We start from the raw sequence: 23,634 nt of genomic DNA, 5'->3' as shown, positions 1-23,634 counted from the left end.
AGGGCACCAAACAGGCTAGGACCGCCTCTGGTGGGCAGCGACGTAGAGAAGACTGTACAAAGGCTCCCCCAGAAGTCTAGATCAGACATAACGGGAAACTGTTCACCTAACGTTGCCCACGCACTTAAACAATAAAGCGGCTTTCCCGGATATTAGCGTCTTCTGAATTACTTCAGTTTAAACCAGCATAATTTTGAGTTGTCTCCTTGTGTTTGCTAAAGCAAGACATAGCAGCCAGCCTAGACATTTGCTAGCATTCATTTAGGGAGCGAGTAATCGGCTCATTTTGCAAACATGTACAAACGCAGAAAAAATTATTCTGAAGTTCAACCGGAAACACTTTTGTGTATCTCGTTAACGGGTGCACGCACTTTAACGGTGGTAGCACTCGCGCTCCATCCTCTCTGACAGCCTCACAAAGTAGGGTTCCATCCTCGTCATGGCATCTGAAGAGCTCGCACGAAAGCTGCAATCGCGGCTTTCTGCTACACAGGAAGCCGTACCGAGGCCCGAGCCCGAACAGAGCCCTGTCCGACCCAAACCGCAGGGGTCAGATGCTGCCTGTGGAGATTCATCATCCGAGCTATCCGCCAAACTGACGCGTAGGCTGGACATCAACGAGGGCAACGCTGCACCACGAGCGACCCGGGTCTTCAACCCTTACACCGAGTTCAAAGAGTTCTCCCGCAAGCAGATTAAGGATATGGAGGGAATGTTCAAGCGGTAAGACTGCAACAAATTGTTTGTTTTGTCTCTTTAAACATGGCAGTCACGGCTGTTGTTCTCAGTCGCAGAGAATGGGGGCGAACGAGCGTGCACGGCTGGATCATGAGATTAGCCAAGGTGCAGGCTGGCTGTCATCGTGTCGACTGATTTAGCGCCTCTGTGCAAACACTCTGCACGTTAAACCGGTGTCTTTGTAGTGATGTATCGTGCTCAGATGGAGGACTTCTTAAGGTCAGTGCCGCTCCCTCGGGAGACGACACACTGACGCCGAACATCTCCAAAGATGACATAAATAAACAATGCGCTTTAGGCACAAACACAGTATGCCAGAAAAATTAACGCAATGGAGCTAAAAGCCCGAATTAGACAAAATGACAGGGGATCATTTAGTGTGTGGACCCTTCGGATTTTTTGACATCTTAAAATGACACAGATGGCTCGCTGTGTGTTATCATCCTGTATAATTTAACTCCTATTAAAAAACGTATTTTACCTGTTTTTATGAATCTAGCCTGGCCTACCCCTAGCCTGGGGGTGGATTCGGTTGTTTCCCCCCGGTTTCTTTGGGTTACTTTATTAATTTGTGCCCTGATAATCATATAGGGCAGCACCTAAAATTGGTGTAACTGTCTCATTCTTCTTCAATAACAAATGATCAAAGTATATTAAATAAACTAAAGGTTCGTGCAGTATTGTCTGTAGAGTCTTGTTTATTTTATATTAAAAATGCGATTCATTCTGCTCATGCTACTTTTCTCCTTTGTTCCCCATAGATGGCAAATGACAATAATTGTCACCTATTAGTTTGTAAACTGTTGTTCTAAAGTTTAGAAGTTGGTATTTCTGCAGTGTCATTATGTTTTGAAAACAATAAAGGAGTGGATCTGTCTATGAAGCCTCACACTTACATTACAAATGACCCATGACTGACAAGGCAGTTTGCATTTAGTGGTTGTGACTATAGTCATTTAGTGGTTTATCCATATATTTTCTCCCAGTTCAGGGTCATGAGCCAACTGCTATAGGGCAAGAGGCATGAATTGTCCTAGACAGGTTGTCAGTCTGTCTTATTCTTAACACAAAGAGGCAGAACCACCAATTAATATAACCCCACTAACTACATGTACAGTCCCGATCAAAGGTTTAAGACCATTTGAAAAATGGCAAAGAAATCATATTTTTTATGGTCAGTGTTGGGGAGTAATAGAATACATGTACCGGTGTTACGTATTTAAAATACAAAATATGAGTAACTGTATTCTGTTACATTTACCGCTTAAATTGTATTTAAGTGGTAACTGTAACGGAATACAGTTACTATGTTGAAATAAACTGAATACACAGGGGTCTTTTCCTGTTTCATATGTTAGGTTATCGCCTCTTTATCCCCTCTCTAATTTTTGTAATTCCATGCATTGCTGAAAACCCAAACAAAACACGCAATAAGAGGCACTAATGTAAGCGTTCTGTTAATGTTGGTGGTATCAGTTACACAATGGACCCAGAGCCAGCACAACAGAGCTATCAGTGCACGGGCAGGAATGCATTTCTTACTTTAAAATTCCGACACCACTTCACATTTAAAGAACAAAGGAATGGGCAAAATCTGACCGTGATAACTATACAGTACTTACTGTACAATAAACAAAGACAAGACAAAGTGGGTTGTGCAATAAGTATTGAATACCAGGTTCAAGTTATTTTCAGGATATTGTAGACAATGCATAGACAATGCAAAATGTGCAAATATAGTATAATTTAGATGTGTGTTCAGTAACTATGTGACTGAGTGTGCAAATAAGCATATTGTTCCCAGGTCCAGTTTATAGTGGATTTGTGAGTCTTTTGGTGAGTATTTTAAGGTTTTTGTAAAGGTGTATGTGTATATCAGTCCTTTGGTGGTAGTGAGTTGAGGGCTCTGACTGCTTGGGGGAAGATGCTCTTGCAGTGTCTGGTCGTTATGGTTTAAATGCTGCGAAACTGTCTGTCAGATGGAAAGAGGGAGAACATGTGAGGGGGTGGAAAGTGTCCCTTTCTATGCTGTTCGCACGTCGGATGATGTGTTTGTCGTAGAGTTGGGTGGGAGAGGGCCTCCAGTGATCCTCTCTGCTGTCCTCACTATCCGCTGCAGAGACTGCTTTTCAGTGAGGGTGCAGTTCCCGTACCAGATAGTGATGTAGCAGCAGATGGTTTCTCAATGGTTTCCTGGTAAAATGATGTGAGATCAGGGAGACTGGCCTTCTTCAGTGGCCTGTCAGTTAGGAAGTCCAAGATCCAATTGCAGAGAGTGGTGTTTATTCCTAGTAGGTCCAACTTCTTTACCAGCTTCTGGGCAATGTTGGGGAGTAACGGAATACATGTACCGGTGTTACGTATTTAAAATACAAAATATGAGTAACTGTATTCTGGTACAGTTACAGTTTAAAAGGGTAGTATTCAGAATACAGTTACTTTGTTGAAATAAATGGATTACACGGCGGTCTTTCCTGTTTCATATGTTAGGCTGTCCCCTCTCTATTTTTGGTAATTCACCGCCGATGGAAACCCAAACAAAACACGCATTAAGAGGCTCTAATGCCTGTGTCTCAATCTCGCGACCCACGTCACCTCTACTGCGGCCCACATAAATGACGTGAAGAAATATTTTTAAAATAAAATAAATAAATATTTTTATTAATTTGAAAAATTATTTAATATGAAGGCAATAGGCAGAGTGTTACAGGCATAGCCCTAAAAAATGTAGCCTCGTGGGCAGTGTAGTAGTCCCTGCTGCAGAGAGAATGGACTGCCATACCTGTTATGTGTCTGTGAGCGCGAGGGAGGGAGAAAAAGGAGAGTCGAAATGAGTACAAGTTGTCACTGACCAGAAACAGGAGAGGGAAGCATGTAAATATAATAACAGCCACTGCAGCCAAAAAGAGTGCCTGATGAGCCCAGTTGCAAGTAAGCTATTAAGACTCGACTGTACACTGTGTTTGTGTTTTCCTCTGAAACAATAAGTTCCATTGGAGCAGCCTTTCAATGCCGCTCTCTGTCTCTCGCTAGCAAAGTTGAGCCAGACAACAAAGTAAAGCTACTTTTCAGCTATGAGCCGACATGGAACCCGACATATTAGCCAGAGGTCTTTACTAAGGTTTGGAGCTGCGGACCTGTTTTATATACGTGTGGAATAGTTTTCTGTACGAGATCACTGCAAAAAGTGCAGCCTTACCTAATGTCCACCCTACTGTTACTCATTTATATTAAGATTTAATCTAGCTGGTATTGGTATGGCGAGTATCCTTCAGTAATAGTAATAAATCACAAAGCAATAGTACATTCATGTAGTTGTAAAAAGCTTGATAATATATTAAGTAATCCAAAGTATTCAGAATACATTACGTAACAGAATACGTTACAAAATACATTTTGCGGCATGTATTCTGTAATCTGTAGTGGAATACATTTTAAAAGTAACCTTCCCAACACTGCTTCTGGGGAATGACTGTGTTGAATGTTGAGCTGAAGTCAATAAACAGCATTCTGACATAACTGTCCTTTTTGTCGAGATGGGAGAGAGAAAGGTGAAGAGCAGACGAGATGGCATCATATATGGAGCGGTTTGGGCAGTAAGCAAACTGTAGCGGGTACAGATTCGGTGGAAGCTGAATTTTCATGTGCCTCAATACCAGCCTCTCAAAGCACTTTGTGATGATAGGCGTAAGTGCCATCGGCCGGTAGTCGGGGATGATTTTCATGGTTTTAAGGCATGCAGGTACCACAGCTGAGTCCAGTGATGTATTTAGGATGTCCATGAAGATGCCTGCAAGCTGGTCAGCACACTCCCGAAACACCCGACCAGATATGTTTTCTCTAATGGGGAAAAAATTTAACATTGATAAACCTGGTGGTTTCCAACATTACTGGCATGACAAGCAGATCCCACCTGAGATGTTTTCTGCACGCCACAGTGGAGCGGTGTATGGCTGTTATTCATGTGATTTTTCTTCCTCCATACAAGTGTAAGGGATACTCCAAGTTTTGAACTGCCAGCATCATTGCTATGGTGAGAGCAAGAACCTACAGTATCTCACAAAAGTGAGTACACCCCTCACATTTTTGTAAATATTTTACTATATCTTTTCATGGGACAACATTGAATATATGACACTTTGATACAATGTAAAGTAGTCAGTGTACAGCTTGTATAACAGTGTAAATTTGATATCACCTTAAAATAACTCAACATACAGCTATTAATGTCTAAACCACTGGCAACAAAAGTGAGTACACCCCTAAATGAAAATGTCCAAACTGTATCAAAGTATCAATATTTTGTGTGTTCACCAATATTTTCTAACACTGCCTTAACTCTGTTGGGCATGGAGTTCACTAGAGCTTCACAGGTTGCCACTGGAATCCTCTTTCACTCCTCCATGTTGACATGATGGAGCTAGTGGATGGTTAGAGACCTTGCACTCCTCTACCTTCCATTTGAGGATACCGCACAGATGCTCAGTAGGGTTTAAGTATGGAGACATGCTTGGCCAGTCAAGTACCTTTACCCGAAGTTTATTTAGTAAGGAACTGGTCTTTTTGAAGGTGTGTTTGGGGTTGTTATCATATTGGAATACTGCCCTGTGGCTCAGTTTCTGAGGGGAGGGGATCATGCTCTGCTTCAGTATGTCACAGTACATGTTGGCATTCATGGTTCCCTCAATTAACTGTAGGTCCCAAGTGCCGGCAGCACTCATGCAGCCCCAAACAATGACATCCCACCACTATGCTTGACTGTAGGCAAGACACACTTGTCTTTGTACTCCTCACCTGGTTGCCGCCACACATCCTTGACACCATCTGAACCAAATACGTTTGTCTTGGTCTCATCAGAACACAGGTAATCCATGTCCTTAGTCTGCTTGTCTCAAGCAAACTGTTCGCGGGCTTTAGTGCATTAGCTTTAGAAGAGGCTACCTTCTGGGACGACAGCGCTTTGATGCAGTGTGCAGCATATGGTCTGAGCACTGACAGGCTGACCCTCCATGCCTTCAACCTCTGCAGCAATGCTGGCAGCACTCATACATCTATTTTCAAAAGACTACCTCTGGATATGACATTGAGCACGTGCACTCAACTTCTTTGGTTAACCATGGCGAGTTCTTGGCCACTGTGCTGCAGCTCAGTTTCAGGGGGTTGGCAATATTCTTATAGCCTAGGCCAGTGGTTCTCAAACTTTGGTACGCGTATCACTCGTTGTACTTGGGCTACCTGTAGTGGTATGCGGGAAATCTTAATTTGTTTTATTTAAAATTAAATAACATACAAAAAGGTATGCAAAGACGACACGGGAATTCCCGAGGCTCTTCTGGGAGCCGGAGTCGACCAGAAAACATCTCCCGAGTGTGAGTCGGGCAGCCTTTCCTTATTCCTTTGTTTCCCTGGGCATTAAAACTGCAAGGTGGCAGACAGCGCTGTGCTGCAGCACCAAAACGCTGGTAAAAATACAGTCCTTTTCCGTGGTGCCGCCATGCCTCGATCCCAGCCACCATCGATGAGTCGGGGGCCCCCAGGAGAATCAGTGGGGGCACGGAGATGCCGTCGGTGAGTTGGGGACTATCGCCTGGATGCCAAAGCTCCTATTAGCCTGGAGAATGTGATCCCCTTCTTCTGCGAGTGAGCGGTAATCCGTGGCCAGCAGCGGGGAGTTGGCACTGGAGCTGGCAACTGTCAGAGGAAGAGATGAGTGAAGAGGAATCCGCCGTCATCCGTTTCTAGCAAGGACAGAATGCTCTCCATGAGCTCGAGAGAAGTGCCATCACCCAGGCCAGAGAGAGAGAGGAGTTTCTCAGCCCTCTGCATCGGAGAGGAAGTAGCACTGCAGTAGCAGTGCCTTGAAAGTGGTGTAATTTCCTTGGTTGGGGGGATCCGGGAGGAGGGTCATCACACGGCGGCTGGACAGTGGATCCAGCGAAGCCACCACCCCTCAAATAATTTGGGGTCCTTAGGGGCTAAGTAAAGCGCTATACAAATACAGGCCATTTACCATTTATTTTACCAAATTATTATGCAAATAGGATTTTAGTGTTATAAACTTTATATAAACTTTACATTTTTTGTTTTCAGTTAAACTCATATTGTGTATACACACAGGGCTCCTTGAATCACTGATATCAATCTCAGACACCTGCCATAATTAGTTTGTCATGTGAGCCCAATTAAAGGAAAAAATCACATTATTAAGCTGTTAAGATGTTTCACGTTATTAAGCATGCCACAGGTTTAAAAAAATATGGGAATAGAAAAAGAACCTGTCTGTTCCAGAAAAGTGTCAAATAGTGCAATGCCTTGGAGAAGGTATGAAAACATGAGATATTTCACAAAAATGTAAGCATGATCATCTTACTGTGAAGAAATTTGTGGCTGATTCAGAGCACAGATGAGTTTGCATAGATAAAGGCATAATGAGGAAGGTTTTTGCCAGACAAATTCATCAGATTAAGAGAGCAGCTGTTAAAATGTCATTACAAAGCAGCAAACAGATATTTAAAGCTGCTAGTGCCTTTTGGAGTCCCATGAACCTCAAGGTGTAGGATCCTCCAGAGGCTTGCAATTGTGCAACCAATGCTCACAAGCAGAAACGGTTGCAGTGTCCCAAAAATACATGAAGATTAATTTTCAATTTTCAACAACCGCTTGTATAAGCTAGCAGCTTATGCAGCTGATGTTAAGGTAAAGTGTCCTAAAAGTCACACTTTTTCTCTGACAAACAGTTTAATTACATTGTCATACTGTGTGAGTCTATCAATGTTCAATGCACTTCAGTTCCATTAATGCTGGCCAACAGACAGAAAAATTCAAGATATCCTCAGCAACCAACCGTCACTATCACTTTCATCAGACAGAAGTAATCTTCACTGATTCATCGATTCTTAGTTTTACAGCCTCTTCCAGAGTTAAAAAACAAAAACCCTGGATACCTGGCATATTGATAGCTAAAGTAAACAGGCTACACTCACTACAGATGAACAGCAGCCAGAGTTTTTGAGGTGACTCAAAAAACCTAAAATAATGCAAAAATATTTAACTGGCACATATTAGTTTTATCTGGATTTATTGCTAAGCATTGATATTAATTCAAATAATTTAATATTACTGGTCTCTCATGACTAAAACACATTTGTCCCATAGCAGCCACTGCAGCTTGGTTCATACACTTGAATTAGGAAGGGTAAGATAACAGAACTCAGTTAACTGTAATCTACTGATGTAACAGATGTAACAGGGAGATTTTACACACTGTCATTCAAGAAAAGTGATAACATTAGAAACCTGAAATTTTATATAATTCATATTAAGTTTGTCTCATACATTTTACAGATGCAGATTTTTCTACAGATTTACACAGATGCCAATGTAAGGATACGCTTTTGAGAAAGTGTAAGGACATTGCTCCTTTTTATCCTTCAAGCTTGCACTTTAGCTTGCAGCACCAGTGGTAGAATGGATACGGCATTTTTAGAATAATTAACTGTTGATATTGTCTTGGATCAGATGGCCTCAATCCCAAACAGAGCTACTGCTGATGATGCACTGTATGAGCAGAGCAGCATCTGGAGAAGCTCTTGGTGCTAGGCAGCATGGTGATGCAGATGTTAGAAATGCCATCCTGGTTTGAACTAAAGCTGAGGCTCCTGTACCTGCATGGGTTTGCTTCAGGTACACCGGCTACCTCTCAAACTCTGAAGACATGCACTTGTGACTCTAAACTGGCTGTGGTACAAATGTGACTTGTGGTCAATAAGGCTGAAAAATTGCTATTTAGAGGTAAGTATATTATAGGTAGGCCCCAAAAAGTTGATTTTGTTCATCTGGATGTAGCGTAGAATCAACGGAATCAACTTTTTGGGATTTCCTTACCTGGAGGATTGAGCATAGATGAAGAAATTATAGGCAGGTGTTTTTCAAGTACCATTACAGTAGCTTGTTAAATGTTTATTTTTAAACAATTTTTAAGCTGTATTCTTTACAATGAGAATGAGACTGCTGTCACATAACAAAGTAAACACTGGATTAAAGAGATCAAAAATATATTCACAGCTTTATAAAATCTGTGGTTGGTGCATCCCTAACATACTGCTGCTTTTATTCACCAGTGCTGTTACTAGTTGACTGACTTTGAGGATTTTCTTTTTAATTTTCCTTTTCAAAAATTGTTAAACGTTAGGTGCAGATATGTTTTAAGCTGATTGCATTGAACATTTTTACATATGGAAACATAATGACTGTGTGAATTAAATGTGGTGCCTTCATACTCCCAGCTGACTGAATCTGACATTGTGTGGGTTTCATGGCTTGTAGGTATGACACTGGGAAAGATGGCTTCATCGACCTGATGGAGCTAAAGCTGATGATGGAGAAGCTGGGAGCTCCACAGACTCACCTGGGCCTGAAAAATATGATCAAAGAAGTGGATGAAGACTTTGATGGCAAACTAAGCTTCAGGGAGGTGAGGAAGTAGTGCAAACACTTTGGGAATTGCTCCAAACAGCCACATTTCAGATAGAAAAGCTGACCCATCACAAAGAGATGTAGCAACTAGTCTTGGTTGTTGTGTCCTTGGGCAAGACACTTCACCCGTTGCCTACTGGTGGTGGTCAGAGGGCCCGGTGGCGCCAGTGTCCGGCAGCCTCGCCTCTGTCAGTGCGCCCCAGGGTGGCTGTGGCTACAATGTAGCTTGTCATCACCAGTGTGTGAATGGGTGGATGACTGGATATGTAAAGCGCTTTGGGGTCCTTAGGGACTAGTAAAGCGCTATATAAATACAGGCCATTTACCATTTAACTAGGAATTTCTTTTTTTTCTACTAATTTCTTAGTAGAATAAACAAGGGGGGGAAAAGTTTAAAAGTAGTTTAAAACTAAGAAACACTCAGATTTTAATGGACAATGCCAAAAACTAATAGCAAAGGCATTTAAAATCGTTAATCAAATTCTTCTTAAGTGTGTGATACCTCGTATCGTGCATTATGAACATTGCACCTTATACTCAATTCAATTTTATTTATATAGCGCCAAATCACAACAACAGTCTCCTCAAGGCGCTTCATATTGTAAGGTAGACCCTACAATAATACATACAGAGGAAACCAAACAATCAAATGACCCCCTATGAGCAAGCACTTTGGCCACAGTGGGAAGGAAAAACTCCCTTTTAACAGGAAGAAACCTCCGGCAGAACCAGGCTCAGGGAGGGGCGGACCATCTGCTGCGACCGGTAGGGGTGAGAGAAGGAAGACAGGATAGAAGACATGCTGTGGAAGAGAAACAGAGATTAATAACAAGTTTCATTCAATGCAGAGGTCTATTAACACATAGTGAGTGAGAAAGGAGACTGGAAAGGAAAAACTCAATGCATCATGGGGAGTCCCCCAGCAGCCTACGCCTATTGCAGCATAACTAAGGGAGGATTCAAGGTCACCTGGTCCAGCCCTTTTTGCTTTACCAAAAAGGAAAGATTTAAGCTTAATCTTAAAAGTAGAGATAGTGTCTGTCTCCCGAATCCAAACTGGAAGCTGGTTCCACAGAAGAGGGGCCTGAAAACTGAAGGCTCTGCCTCCCATTCTACTTTTAAATACTCTAGGAACAACAAGTAAGCCTGCAGTGTGAGAGCGAAGTGCTCTAATAGGGTGATATGGTACTACAAGGTCATTAAGATAAGATGGGGCCTGATTATTTAAGACCTTGTATGTGAGGAGCAGGATTTTGAATTCAATTCTGGATTTAATAGGAAGCCAATGAAGGGAAGCCAGTAGAGGAGAAATATGCTCTCTCTTTCTAGTCCCTGTCAGCACTCTTGCTGCAGCATTTTGGATTAACTGAAGGCTTTTCAGTGAGTTTTTTGGACATCCTGATAATAATGAATTACAGTAGTCCAGCCTAGAAGTACTAAATGCATTACCTAGTTCGTCAGCGTCATTCTGAGATAGGATATTTCTACTTATAGAGATGTTGCGCAAATGGAAGAAAGCAGTCCTACATATTTGTTTAATATGTCCATTGAAGGACATGTCCTGGTCAAAAATGACTCCAAGGTTCCTCACAGCGTTACTGGAGGCCAAGGTAATGCCATCCAGAGTAAGAATCTGGTTAGAGACCATATTTCTAAGATTTTCAGGGCCGAGTACAATAATCTCAGTTTTATTTGAATTAAGAAGCAAAAAGTTAGCGGCCATCCAGGTCTTTATGTCTTTAAGACATTCCTGCAATTTAACTAATTGGTGTGTGTTATCTTACTTCATGGACAGATAGAGCTGGGTGTCATCAGCATAGCAGTGAAAATGTATACTATGTCTTCTGATGATACTGCCTAAGGGAAGCTTGTATAATGTAAACAGAATTGGTCCTAGCACTGAACCCTGTGGAACACCATAATTAACCTCAGTGTGTGAAGAGGACTCTCCATTTACATGTACAAATTGGGGTCTATTATGTAGATATGATACAAACCACTGCAGCACAGTACCTGTAATACCTACAGCATGTTCTAATCGCTCTAATAGAATATTATGGTCAACAGTATTTAACGCTGCACTGAGGTCTAGCAGGACAAGCACAGAGATGAGTCCACTGTCAGAGGCCATAAGAAGATCATTTGTAACCTTCACTAAAGCTGTTTCTGTGCTGTGATGAGCTCTGAAACCTGACTGAAACTCTTCAAATAAACCATTCCTCTGCAGATGATCTGTTAGCTGTTTGACAACTACTCTTTCAAGAATTTTTGATATGAAAGGAAGGCTAGAGACGGGCCTATAATTAGCTAAGACAGTTGGGTCTAGGGATGGCTTTTTAAGTAAGGGTTTAACTACTGCCGGCCTGAAGGCCTGTGGTACATAGCTGATTATTAGAGATTGAAGCATTAATTAATGGCAGGACTTCTTTGAGCAGTTTTGTAGGAATGGGGTCTATAAGACACGTTGATGGTTTGGTGGAAGTAATTATTGAAGTTAACTCAGAAAGATCGATTGGAGAAAAAGAGTCTAAATATCAATGGTACTAAAGGTAGCTGTAGATACATCTGTGAGATGATTATGGGTAATTTTTTTCTCTAATGATTAAAATTTTAACAACAACAATGAAGAAAAACACTTAAACTGATTTTTAATTTATGAAAACATGTTATTACAAAAGATGTTCACATATTACCGTATTTTCACGACCATAAGGCGCACTTAAAAGTCTTAGATTTTCTTCAAAAAGTACGGCGCGCCCTATAGCGCAGTGCGCCCTGTGTGTTGTAAGGAGGACGTAGTAGAGAACACCATGAGAACGCTAAAGGGTGAAGTGTGGGCGCAACCCTGAAAATGGCAAAGAGACACGCTTACGAAGCACAGTTTAAACTGAAGGCCATCAGCTACGCGGAGGAACATGGAAATCGAGCAGCGGCGAGAGAATTTAAGATTAACGAATCGATGGTTCGCAAATGGAGGAAGCTAGAAAACAAGCTCCGGCAGGTCAAGAAAACGCAGCTGAGTTTCCGCGGACATAAGGCGAGGTGGCCCGAGTTGGAGGAAAGACTCGAGCGGTGGATCATCGAGCAAAGAACGAGCGGGAGAAGCGTTTCGACGGTCACCATTCGGCTAAAAGCAGTTTCACTTTCACTTTTTATGAAACGGTGCCATTTTTCCATCCGGACCAGGACTACGGTAGCGCAGCAACTTCCAGCGGATTATAAGGAAAAGCTGGCCATCTTCCGCTCCTACTGCAGTAAACACATCGGCGACAAACACATCCAGCCCAGCCACATCACAAACATGGACGAGGTCCCGCTCACTTTTGACATCCCGGTGAGTCACACTGTGGAGAAGAAGGGGACCAGCACGCTAGCGATACGCACAACGGGGCACGAAAAATCTTCTTTTACTGTTGTGCTTGGCTGCCATGCTAATGGACAGAAACTGCCGCCTATGGTGATTTTTAAGCGAAAGACTTTGCCTAAAGAGAAGTTTCCAGCAGGAATCATCATTAAGGCAAATGAAAAGGGCTGGATGGATGAGGAAATGATGAAAGAGTGGCTGAGGGAGGTGTATGTAAGGAGACCAGGTGTTTTTTTTTTTCCACGCATCACCATCGCTCTTAATCTGTGACTCTATGCGTGCCCATCTCACAGCCGATGTGAAAAAACTAGTGAAACAAATGAACTGTGAGCTTGCTGTCATTCAGGAGGCCTGACAAAGGAACTCCAACCGCTGGACATCGGTGTGAACCGCCCGTTCAAAGTAAGGCTGCGAGCGGCCTGGGAGCGATGGATGACCGATGGAGACCACAGTTTCACCAAGAGTGGAAGGCAGCGCCGGCCGAGTTACGCCACAATTTGCCAATGGATTGTAGATGCTTGGGCTAACATGTCTGCTGGCACTGTTGTTCGAGCTTTCGCAAAAGCCGGCATCATTTCCGAGGAGCCGCACGGCACCGAAAGTGACTCTGACAGTGAAGAAAGTGAACCTGGCATGTTTGATGGAGATTTAGCGCAGCTGTTCAATTCAGACACAGAGGATGAGGACTTCCATGGGTTTGATGATAAAAATGTGAGTACCAAACTTTGTTTTGCTCCCGCTTTATTTTTAAATACGCATACGGTACTTGTATGCGCCCTATAATCCAGTGCGCCTTATGTGTGTGTTAAATACAGTAATGGCACACATAACTGAGACCGTGCCTTTTAATACAGTGCGTCTTATGGTCGTGAAAATACGGTACTGAAATATGACAAATGAGCATCTAAATAAATAAAGCACAACTGAAAGGTGTGGCACATTGTGCTGTGCATTACTAAAATTGCACTTATCTATAAAACTAAGCAGTTTCCAGGCCATCTGGTAGATGTAATCTTACCTGCATGTTCTGGGTCTACCCCAGGTTCTCCTACCAGTAGGACATGCCCTGCCGGAACACCTTACCCAGGAAGCGACAGCCTCACTGGCGCCATATCTAGATTAAACGACTGGTTTGTCTGGAAATGACTAGTGACACCAGTACGATTAGCTGTGTAGTCGATTGTGTGGGTAATTCTTCAAAAAAAATCAAAAAACAATCATTTTTAGGCATGTAAATAAAGTTAAATTATTTTTGCTGTTCAATACCTCAGAAAGTTCAACTTACGACTTCCGGTGTCATGGTGGCGAGAGTAGCAGCATAAACAGGAGCTCCTGCATCGATAGCTAAAATAATCCGCAATTCAAGAATATAGTCCATTAAAAGCGACTTTCCCCTCAAGAATAATGAGCGGAGATAAAAATAAGAAGGGACAAGCCCCAGGCCGAAGCTTAGAAATGCGACTTGAGAGTAAGACAAATGAAACATGCTCCAAGCAAGAGGGCGAGAAGATGGCGGCGGAGGCCACAACATCAGTGCTAGGCCCCTTCAGACAGGTGGTGAGTGAAGTAGTGGCGGAGGGCATGCAAGACCTTAAGGCAGAGATGAAGAAGGAGCTATCGCTCGTGAGAACAAGTTTGAAAGAGGACATGAAAACCCAAATGAGCGAGTTAACACACAAGATAAATCAACAGGTTACCGCCGCCACAAGCAGGATCGAGGAGGTGGGGAAACGTCTGGAAGAAATGGAAAGAAACATGGTAGGGAAGGAGAAATGGGACATTGGAGTGAGGGATGCCATTGTTCAGCTGCTGGATAACCAGCTCCAAGAGAAGGCTACGGATTTGGAGGGGCGCTTGCGCTGTAATAACATACGGATATATGGCATCCCTGAGAACATAGAAGGCACCTCCATGCTAAGGTATGTGGAAAGCATGATGATATCGGAGTTGGGGGAGGCGTGGACTTGGGCAGCGAGAAGAACCTAGGGATAGAGAGAGCTCACCGGGCGCTGGGAGTGCAGCCGCCGCCGGGGGCGCCCCCTCGATCAACGGTGGTGCGCTTCTTAAAGTTCAATATTAAAGAACAAATCCTACGCGCTGCATGGAAGAAGCATGTGTATATATAAAGGAGAAACGGATTTTCTTTGATCACGACTATGCCAAAAACATACAAATGAAGAGAAAAGAGTATGGCCCGGTTAAAAAAGTACTTAAAGAAAATGCCATCCGGTTCCAGACCCCGCTTGCTAAAATGCGGGTTCATTTTGACTCGGGAATGGTCTTATACAATATCTAAGAAGACGCGGATACACGGTGGCCACAAGAAAGCCCAAAGGCATTACAGCGGAGATGATCAGTAGTATGCTACCGACGAGTGTGGTTGGGCCGCGACGCGCCGGGAATACAGCTGATCTACGCAGGAGCGCACGGGAAAAGCTGAAGGTTTTCCAGTGCACGGAGAACGTCGGTACGGAGGAATAACACCTGTGCCCCACCGGCCCCGTTTCGCTGTTAAGACGAACATAAGACCAACGGAACAACAGGTGCACCAGGCTGCTGATCATTACAGGGGGGTATATGGCTGGATGGCCTCCTCCCCTGGCCATGATGGAATATGGCACGTCGATCCCCCTTTGATCATGGAGTGGTGAGGGTCCGATGCAGGTGACTCACATGTTTTTTGTTTTTGTTTTTTGGTTTCCCTTTTTCTTTTAAAATAGGAAACGAGAGGGGCCCCACACTGTGGCATTTCCCCCAGACTGAGAGGAGAGAAAAAACCTCTCTTATGGAAGACCTGGTTTATTTGGTTAAGACAAGTTCTGTCTTTGTTCATGTGTGTTTATTATGTGTTCTGAGGGCTGGGAGTATTGTTATGTTGGTGCAGGAAAATAAGTTGGAAATACATAGAACATATGCGGTATTATAAGGTATTGTCTTTGAATGTAAATGGTATAAAGAATCCCATTAAGATTGCGTTTCTACAAGAAATGCATCTACAGTATCAAAGGAAGAATATGAGAAGTGGAAGAGAATGGGATTCAAAATTTTTTTATTATGCCTCACATAGATCTGGCAAAAAAAGAGGAGTGGCCATTCTGATACCGAACAAGGTTGGTTTTGAGTTTACTGGAGAACATAAAGATAAAGAGGGAAGATTTGTGTTGGTGAAAGGGAAAATGGAACAGGAAGGCGTCACGCTGTGTAATATATATGCACCCCCTGGTAGTAGTAGTACAGGGTTCTTTAAAGAGATATTCAGTCTTATTGCCGCAGAAAGTGTTGGTACATGTATATGTGCAGGAGATTTCAATTTACTTCTCCATCCAAAATGGGATAAAACTAGCCGAGACCGGAGGGGAACTAAATTAAAGAAACAAGTAAAAACAATGTTATCTGAGTTGGGGCTTATAGATATATGGAGATATTTACACAAAAATGAACGCAAATTTACATTTTATTCAGCGAGACATGATATGTACTCGAGGATTGATTACTTCTTTACTTTTAGTAAAGATCTCCACAGAGTGAAGGATTGTATAATAGGACAGAGAGATTTATCTGATCATTCGGGACTAACTATGAAGATTGGGTTTAAAGCTAGCCCCAAAAACACCTTATGGAGGCTTAACACAGGTCTGTTAAATAATGACTCATTTAAAAGAGAAATGGGACAGGAGTTAAAAACATATTTAGAACTCAATGACAATGGAGCAGTTAATCCTACAATTTTATGGGATGCGGCTAAGGCTTAGGGGTAAAATTATTGCAAAATGTGCAGTCCTAAAGAAGGTGAGGAGCAAAAAAGCTGTCAGATTTGCAGGAAAATATGGAAAAATTGGAACAACTGCACACCGTTACAAGGTGCCCCCAGGTATTGGAGCAGATGAGGCCGGTTAAACAGGAGATACACAAAATTTTAAGTGAGGAAATTGAAAAAAAATTAAAATATAATAGACAACGGTGGTATGAGGCAGGACCCAAAGCTGCTAGGCTATTATCATGGAGTCTCAGGAGGCAACAACAGGAGAACACTATTCATAAAGTTCGAAATTTAAAAACAAATAAGATAACTAATAAACTCGAAGAAATTCAGAGAGCATTTGAAGAATATTACGCTGAGGTATACACACAACCGGATAAAGCAGATGAGCATAAGATTCAGAATTTCTTATCCAGCCTAGATCTACCATTTATAGGTAAGCAGCAGAATGAAAAACTCGTCAAAAATATCAGCAGAAGAGATTAACATTGGGATCTCAAAACTCAAGGCTTTTAAAGCCCCAGGATGTGATGGATTTCCACCAGAGTGGTATAGGCAAATGAGGGAACCCTTAATCCCGCTACTAAAGGCCTCTTTTAATTACACTCTGAGTGGGGGGGGCGCTCCCACCATCGTGGCGGGAGGCGTATATCTCTGTCATACCAAAAGCAGGGAAGGATAAAACTGACCCCAGAGGTTATAGACCTATTAGCGTGTTAAATATAGACTATAAACTATTTGCCGCAATTTTGGCTAGGAGGTTGAGTACATTGATGCCCACACTGATAGAGGAGGATCAAACAGGCTTCATTGGTAACAGACAAACACACGATAATATCAGAAGGGCCATTCATATTATTGACCAGATACTTAAAGGGAAAACTGGAACAGTTCTCATTGGGCTTCATGTGGAAAAGGCATACGATACGGTCGGGTGGGAATTTCTGTTTCATGTGTTGAAGAGATTTGGGCTATGTGACAGGTTTATCCAATGTATAAGAATGATTTATATGTCTCCAACAGCGAGGATCAAAGTTAATGGAAGCCTCTCAAATCGGATAACACTACAACGTGGCTGTAGGCAGGGCTGCCCGTTGAGCCCACTGCTCTTTAACCTTTTCATTGAGCCAACGGCTCAATGCATCAGAGAAGAGACTTGATTGGCGGGGGTTACAACGGGGAATGTGGAAAATAAAATTTGCTTGTATGCAGACGACGTGCTGGTAGCGCTAGGAAACCCGGAAGAGGGAATTCCTCTGCTTATGGAAATACTGGAAGAATATGGCAGACTGTCTGGTTATAGACTAAACATTCAAAAAACTCAAATCTTGACATTCTTTTTTTTAACCCCTCAAGACAATTGGTAGCAAGATATAGATTCGGATGGCATCAATCTCAAATGGAGTATTTGGGGATCCTGCTGACAAAAGACCTTGCATTGTTATATGAAGTTAATTATAATCGGGTGGACAAGAAGATATATGAAGATCTGGAGAGGTGGGGTCTGCTCCACCTCCATCTGGGCAGCAGAGTTAATAAAGATAAATATCCTCCCAAAGCTGCTATATTTGTTTGCAGCGCTTCCAGTGGAGGTTCCAGCAAAACAATTTAGGGAGTGGGATATGCATTGCTCAAGATTCATATGGGGAAATAAAAGGCCAAGAGTGAAATATGCAACAATGCAGCTGCCTGGTGAGCGGGGGGGCATGGCTCTACCGTGCTTTAAGGATTACTATCTGGCAGCCCAGATCAGACCTCTAGTGTGCTGGTGTAACTCTAAGTTTGAGGCAAAATGGAAGGACATTGAGCTTTCTTTGTTGGATTTCCCAATACAGTCTGTTCTGGGGTCTCTTGAGAGTTTACCACAGGCATATCAGATGCAAATTTTAAATTTAAAATTAAATTTTTTGGTCTTAATAGGGAAATAGGGTTGCTGGGATGGCCAGCGTATCTCCCACGCTTCCTTCCAGCATTGTTAGACCATAAATTCAGGGAGTGGTCCAGGCATGGAATCACTGCGATCTGTAAGATAGTGAAGCATGGGGAGCTGATCAATTTTGAGGACGTGTCAGATTTACGAGATCGGCAGGGAAGATTTTTATCGTTACCTACAGGTTCAGAGCTTCTTCCAGAAGGAAATTAGAATGCTTGACGCAGATGCTAGTGGGGTGATCCAAATATTTATGGATGCTTATGGTGAGAACATTATAAGGGGTACTATAGGCAAAATGTACAGAAGTTTTACTGCTATGAAAAAGACCTCAACAAGATATGTCAGTCATCGATGGGAAAAAGAAGCAGGTATAACTATCTCAGAGGAAGGTTGGTTGCGGATGTGGAAGAATGTGTTATCTACCACAAATTCTTTAACATGACGAGATTTTTGGATGGAAGAATTTAATTAGATTCATGCTGGAGGGAGTGCGGGGAGGTCGCTGCAGGTTGCTTCCATGTCTTCTGGTCATGTCCTAAACTGAAGACCTTTTGTGAGGAGATTAAACAAATGGTGATGGATGTGCTGGAAGTACCACTGGACTTCTCCTTTAGTACCATGTACCTTGGGAATATCCCTGAGGATATAAATAACAGAGACTCATACTTACTGAAAATAATTATGGTTGCATGCAAAAAGGCAATTACTAAGTGTTGGTTACAGACAAGCCCCCCCACACGGAAGCTGGTCATAGACATTATTAACACAATTCATCATATGGAACTGATTACCCTCTCACTGCGGCTACAGAAGGAGAAAGGAGAGAGACTTTGGGAAAGATGGGATCGTTATACGTCAAGAGACTAGAAACTGATACCTCTGTGATGCAGAGGGACAGCTGCAAATTTGTTTGAATGAAACATGCACCTGTGTAATATGTAATATGTGTAAGTAAAACAAGGCGTTGTGTATTTTGGAATATGTGAACATATGTGAATGTGTTGGTTTCCCTTGCCCTCTTTAGTTCTGTATGTAAAATAAGATGAAAATCAATAAAGAGAAAGTGTTAAAAAAAATAAAAAAAATAAAGTTCAACTTACGATCGTGGCTCACGAGTTGGCAGTTCGTCTTGTAATCGGAAGGTTGCCTGTTCGAGCCCCGGCTCCGACAGTCTTGGTTGTTGTGTCCTTGGGCAAGACACTTCACCCGTTGCCTACTGGTGGTGGTCAGAGGGCCCGGTGGCGCCAGTGTCCGGCAGCCTCACCTCTGTTTGTTTGTGAATGGGTGGATGACTGAATGTAGTGTGAAGCGCTTTGAGGTCCATAGGGACTAAGTAAAGCGCTATACAAACACAGGCCATTTACCATTTACATTTACAGATGGTGCCAAAATGCGCCAAAATATGCCAAATGGCAAAACACCTGATTATGAGTTTATTAAACCCACTGTAACATTTCTGTGTTTCACTTTAGAAGCACCAGTCTTTGCACAGATAATGTTGATTACTGGTGTTGTGGAGTTCAATGTCTAATGAAGCATATAAGTGGTTATAGGCAATAAAATCCAAAAATAAATTAGGCGAGGAAAAAAAATTATTCTTAAATATAAGAATCCATGTGACATTCTATTTACACAGCACCACAGCACAACAACAACAGTCGCCTAAAGGAACTTTACATTATAAGGTCAAGACCCCCCCCCATGTCAACAAGGGGATACGTCTGTTAGAACCAGGCTAAGGCAGCAGCATCCAGCTGTTACAGCTGGTCGAGGGGTAGGAGAATCAGGGGTAAGGGTGAGTTTTATATCTGCCAGGTGCCTTGTGAATGACACTGGATGACAAAGTTGATTTTACATTGACATCAAATTGCTGTCATGCCCACTGTTGTTAGTTGCAGTTTACACCTCGATTTTTGTAATATCAATATTACAAATATCAATAGAAAGGCTCAGAGATTCATAGATTATTCAGAGGGAGATGCAGTTGCAGCAATTTGAAAAGGCGACACTTGGTGGAAAAACACTTAGGCTTCTAGTTTTGACTACTGCTACAGTGGGGCAAAAAAGTATTTAGTCAGCCACCGATTGTGCAAGTTCCACCACCTAAAATGATGACAGAGGTCAGTAATTTGCACCAGAGGTACACTTCAACTGTGAGAGACAGAATGTGAAAAAAAAATCCATGAATTCACATGGTAGGATTTGTAAAGAATTTATTCGTAAATCAGGGTGGAAAATAAGTATTTGGTCAATAACAAAAATACAACTCAATACTTTGTAACATAACCTTTGTTGGCAATAACAGAGGTCAAACGTTTACTATAGGTCTTTACCAGGTTTGCACACACAGTAGCTGGTATTTTGGCCCATTCCTCCATGCAGATCTTCTCGAGAGCAGTGATGTTTTGGGGCTGTCACCGAGCAACACGGACTTTCAACTCCCGCCACAGATTTTCTATGGGGTTGAGGTCTGGAGACTGGCTAGGCCACTCCAGGACTTTCAAATGCTTCTTACGGAGCCACTCCTTTGTTGCCCGGGCGGTGTGTTTTGGATCATTGTCATGTTGGAAGACCCAGCCTCGTTTCATCTTCAAAGTTCTCACTGATGGAAGGAGGTTTTGGCTCAAAATCTCACGATACATGGCCCCATTCATTCTGTCCTTAACACGGATCAGTCGTCCTGTCCCCTTGGCAGAAAAACAGCCCCATAGCATGATGTTTCCACCCCCATGCTTCACAGTAGGTATGGTGTTCTTGGGATGCAACTCAGTATTCTTCTTCCTCCAAACACGACGAGTTGAGTTTATACCAAAAAGTTCTACTTTGGTTTCATCTGACCACATGACATTCTCCCAATCCTCTGCTGTATCATCCATGTGCTCTCTGGCAAACTTCAGACGGGCCTGGACATGCACTGGCTTCAGCAGCGGAACACGTCTGGCACTGCGGGATTTGATTCCCTGCCGTTGTAGTGTGTTACTGATGGTGACCTTTGTTACTTTGGTCCCAGCTCTCTGCAGGTCATTCACCAGGTCCCCCCGTGTGGTTCTGGGATCTTTGCTCACCGTTCTCATGATCATTTTGACCCCATGGGATGAGATCTTGCATGGAGCCCCAGATCGAGGGAGATTATCAGTGGTCTTGTATGTCTTCCATTTTCTGATGATTGCTCCCACAGTTGATTTTTTCACACCAAGCTGCTTGCCTATTGTAGATTCACTCTTCCCAGTCTGGTGCAGGTCTACAATACTTTTCCTGGTGTCCTTCGAAAGCTCTTTGGTCTTGGCCATGGCGGAGTTTGGAGTCTGACTGTTTGAGGCTGTGGACAGGTGTCTTTTATACAGATGATGAGTTCAAACAGGTGCCATTCATACAGGTAACGAGTGGGGGACAGAAAAGCTTCTTACAGAAGACGTTACAGGTCTGTGAGAGCCAGAGATTTTCCTTGTTTGAGGTGACCAAATACTTATTTTCCACCCTAATTTACGAATAAATCCTTTACAAATCCTACCATGTGAATTCATGGATTTTTTTTTTCACATTCTGTCTCTCACAGTTGAAGTGTACCTCTGGTGCAAATTACTGACCTCTGTCATCATTTTAGGTGGGGGAACTTGCACAATCGGTGGCTGACTAAATACTTTTTTGCCCCACTGTATATTATCGCTAATGTGGCGGTGTTGTTTGAATGGCTCTACTTATTGTTTGGGGGAATACTGCATTGACCATCTGTGCCTTAAATACGAGTGTAAATAGAAGTAGTGTGATCATATTACCAGTAGCAAGTTAAGCGCAACCAATGTGGTGAAAAAAGTAGAAAAGAAAAAGTCAAGTTTTAAGCTTAAAATACTTTGTATTAGAGTAGAAGGATTTTAAATTCAATTCTGGTGAGACAAATATGGTTGTTTCCCTTTCTAGCTCCTGTCAGTACTCACACTGCTTTGGATAAACTGGCTTTTCAGGGAGCTTTTAGAATAGCTGTAATAATTACAAAAGTCTAGCCTAAAAGTAATAAATGCATGAACTTTTTCAACATCTGAGAATAGGATGTTTCTAATTTAAGAGATGCTGCCCAAAGCAGTCACACGTATTTGTTTAATATGCACATTGTAAAACACATCCTGGTCAAATACGACTCCAAGATTTCTTACAGTATTACTCAAGGTAATGCCATCCAGAGCAAGAATATGATGTTTTATAACATGTGTTATAAAATTTTTAGGGCAAAGTACCATAACAATTAATTTAAATTGGAGGTCATCCAGTATTTTGTCTTTAAGACATACTTTTTGTAGTGTTGCTGTAAATCTCAATGACATCCTGGTGAAAACTGTAAAAAAAAAAAGAAAAAAATGTATACAAAATTAGGCTAAACTTGGATACTAAGCTGAATACAAAAGCAATCAGCATCTGCACTCTTAACTCTCTCTCATGAATTAACCTAACATATCCATTGTGAAGTGAATTAACTTACAGCATTGATTCCATGATGCTTTGACACAGATGAAAAGAGACTTCAGCACATGGCCAACATGGCTGTAATGCTTTTCTCAAAAGAGGACCTTTGAGCAGGAAGCAATGCCATCACATGATACTAAGACAAATAAAGTTACTTTTAACTAAAACAAAAATAAACATTCCATGTTTATCCATTTCATAATGATCAAGTTCTTCATACAAAGAAAAAAATTCTCAAATGACCAAACAAATCTCAGAACTAAACTCAGCCTGAAAATTCCTGTGAGTCACTGCCCATTGTTGCCTCTGTTTTAGGAAAGGGAGGAATTCCTGGTTCCAGTGGGACCAGAACAGATTTGTAAGAGCCTGAACACACTGGGTTTTTTTGTGAAACTCCTTTTCTGGGAAGTCTTCAGGTGAAGGTTGAAAACCTGACTTCAGTGTAAGATAAAAGTTTTGGTGAAGAAACATTGTATCAAGAATTCTTCTGGCAACAACTCACGTGCTCCCGAGATCCTGCTTGGTGAGAGGCAGGTGGTGGGTAAAAAATAAACAAATAATTTAAAAAAAAAGTGTGTGTGTGTGTGTGTGTGTGTGTGTGTGTGTGTGTGTGTGTGTGTGTGTGTGTGTACTTTAAACTGTCTACCTCTCTGCAGTTCCTGTTGATTTTCCGGAGAGCAGCAGCTGGAGAACTGCAAGAAGAAAGTGGTCTAATGGCATTAGCAAGACTTTCTGAGATCGATGTCTCCACTCAGGGTGTTATGGGGGCCAAAGACTTTTTTGAAGCCAAGGTATGTAATAACATTACACCGTGTACTTTAGCCGTACGCCTAGATTTTGACTTTGTCCTTAGCTCCTTCAATGCCTGTCATGACCTGTGTTCAGAGTAAAAACATGAAAATATTA

General features: G+C 42.3%; 1 protein-coding gene across 1 annotated transcript in view; it reads left to right on the top strand.

Annotated features, from left to right (window-relative positions):
- Positions 1–346: 346 nt before the first annotated feature.
- Positions 347–23,634, top strand: part of efhd1 (EF-hand domain family, member D1) — a 29,043-nt gene continuing 5,755 nt past the window's right edge. Inside the window, exons 1-3 of the mRNA XM_026192372.2 lie at positions 347–723; positions 9,064–9,211; positions 23,385–23,519. Of these exons, the coding sequence (XP_026048157.1) occupies positions 440–723; positions 9,064–9,211; positions 23,385–23,519 (567 nt within the window). The 5' untranslated portion in view covers positions 347–439. The remainder of the gene's footprint in view (positions 724–9,063; positions 9,212–23,384; positions 23,520–23,634) is intronic.

This window comes from Astatotilapia calliptera, chromosome 14 (genome assembly GCF_964374335.1).
Source record: "Astatotilapia calliptera chromosome 14, fAstCal68.1, whole genome shotgun sequence".
Taxonomy (NCBI): domain Eukaryota; kingdom Metazoa; phylum Chordata; class Actinopteri; order Cichliformes; family Cichlidae; genus Astatotilapia; species Astatotilapia calliptera.
Note: the sequence above shows the minus strand (reverse complement) of the source record. Positions and strands in the feature narration are given on the sequence as shown.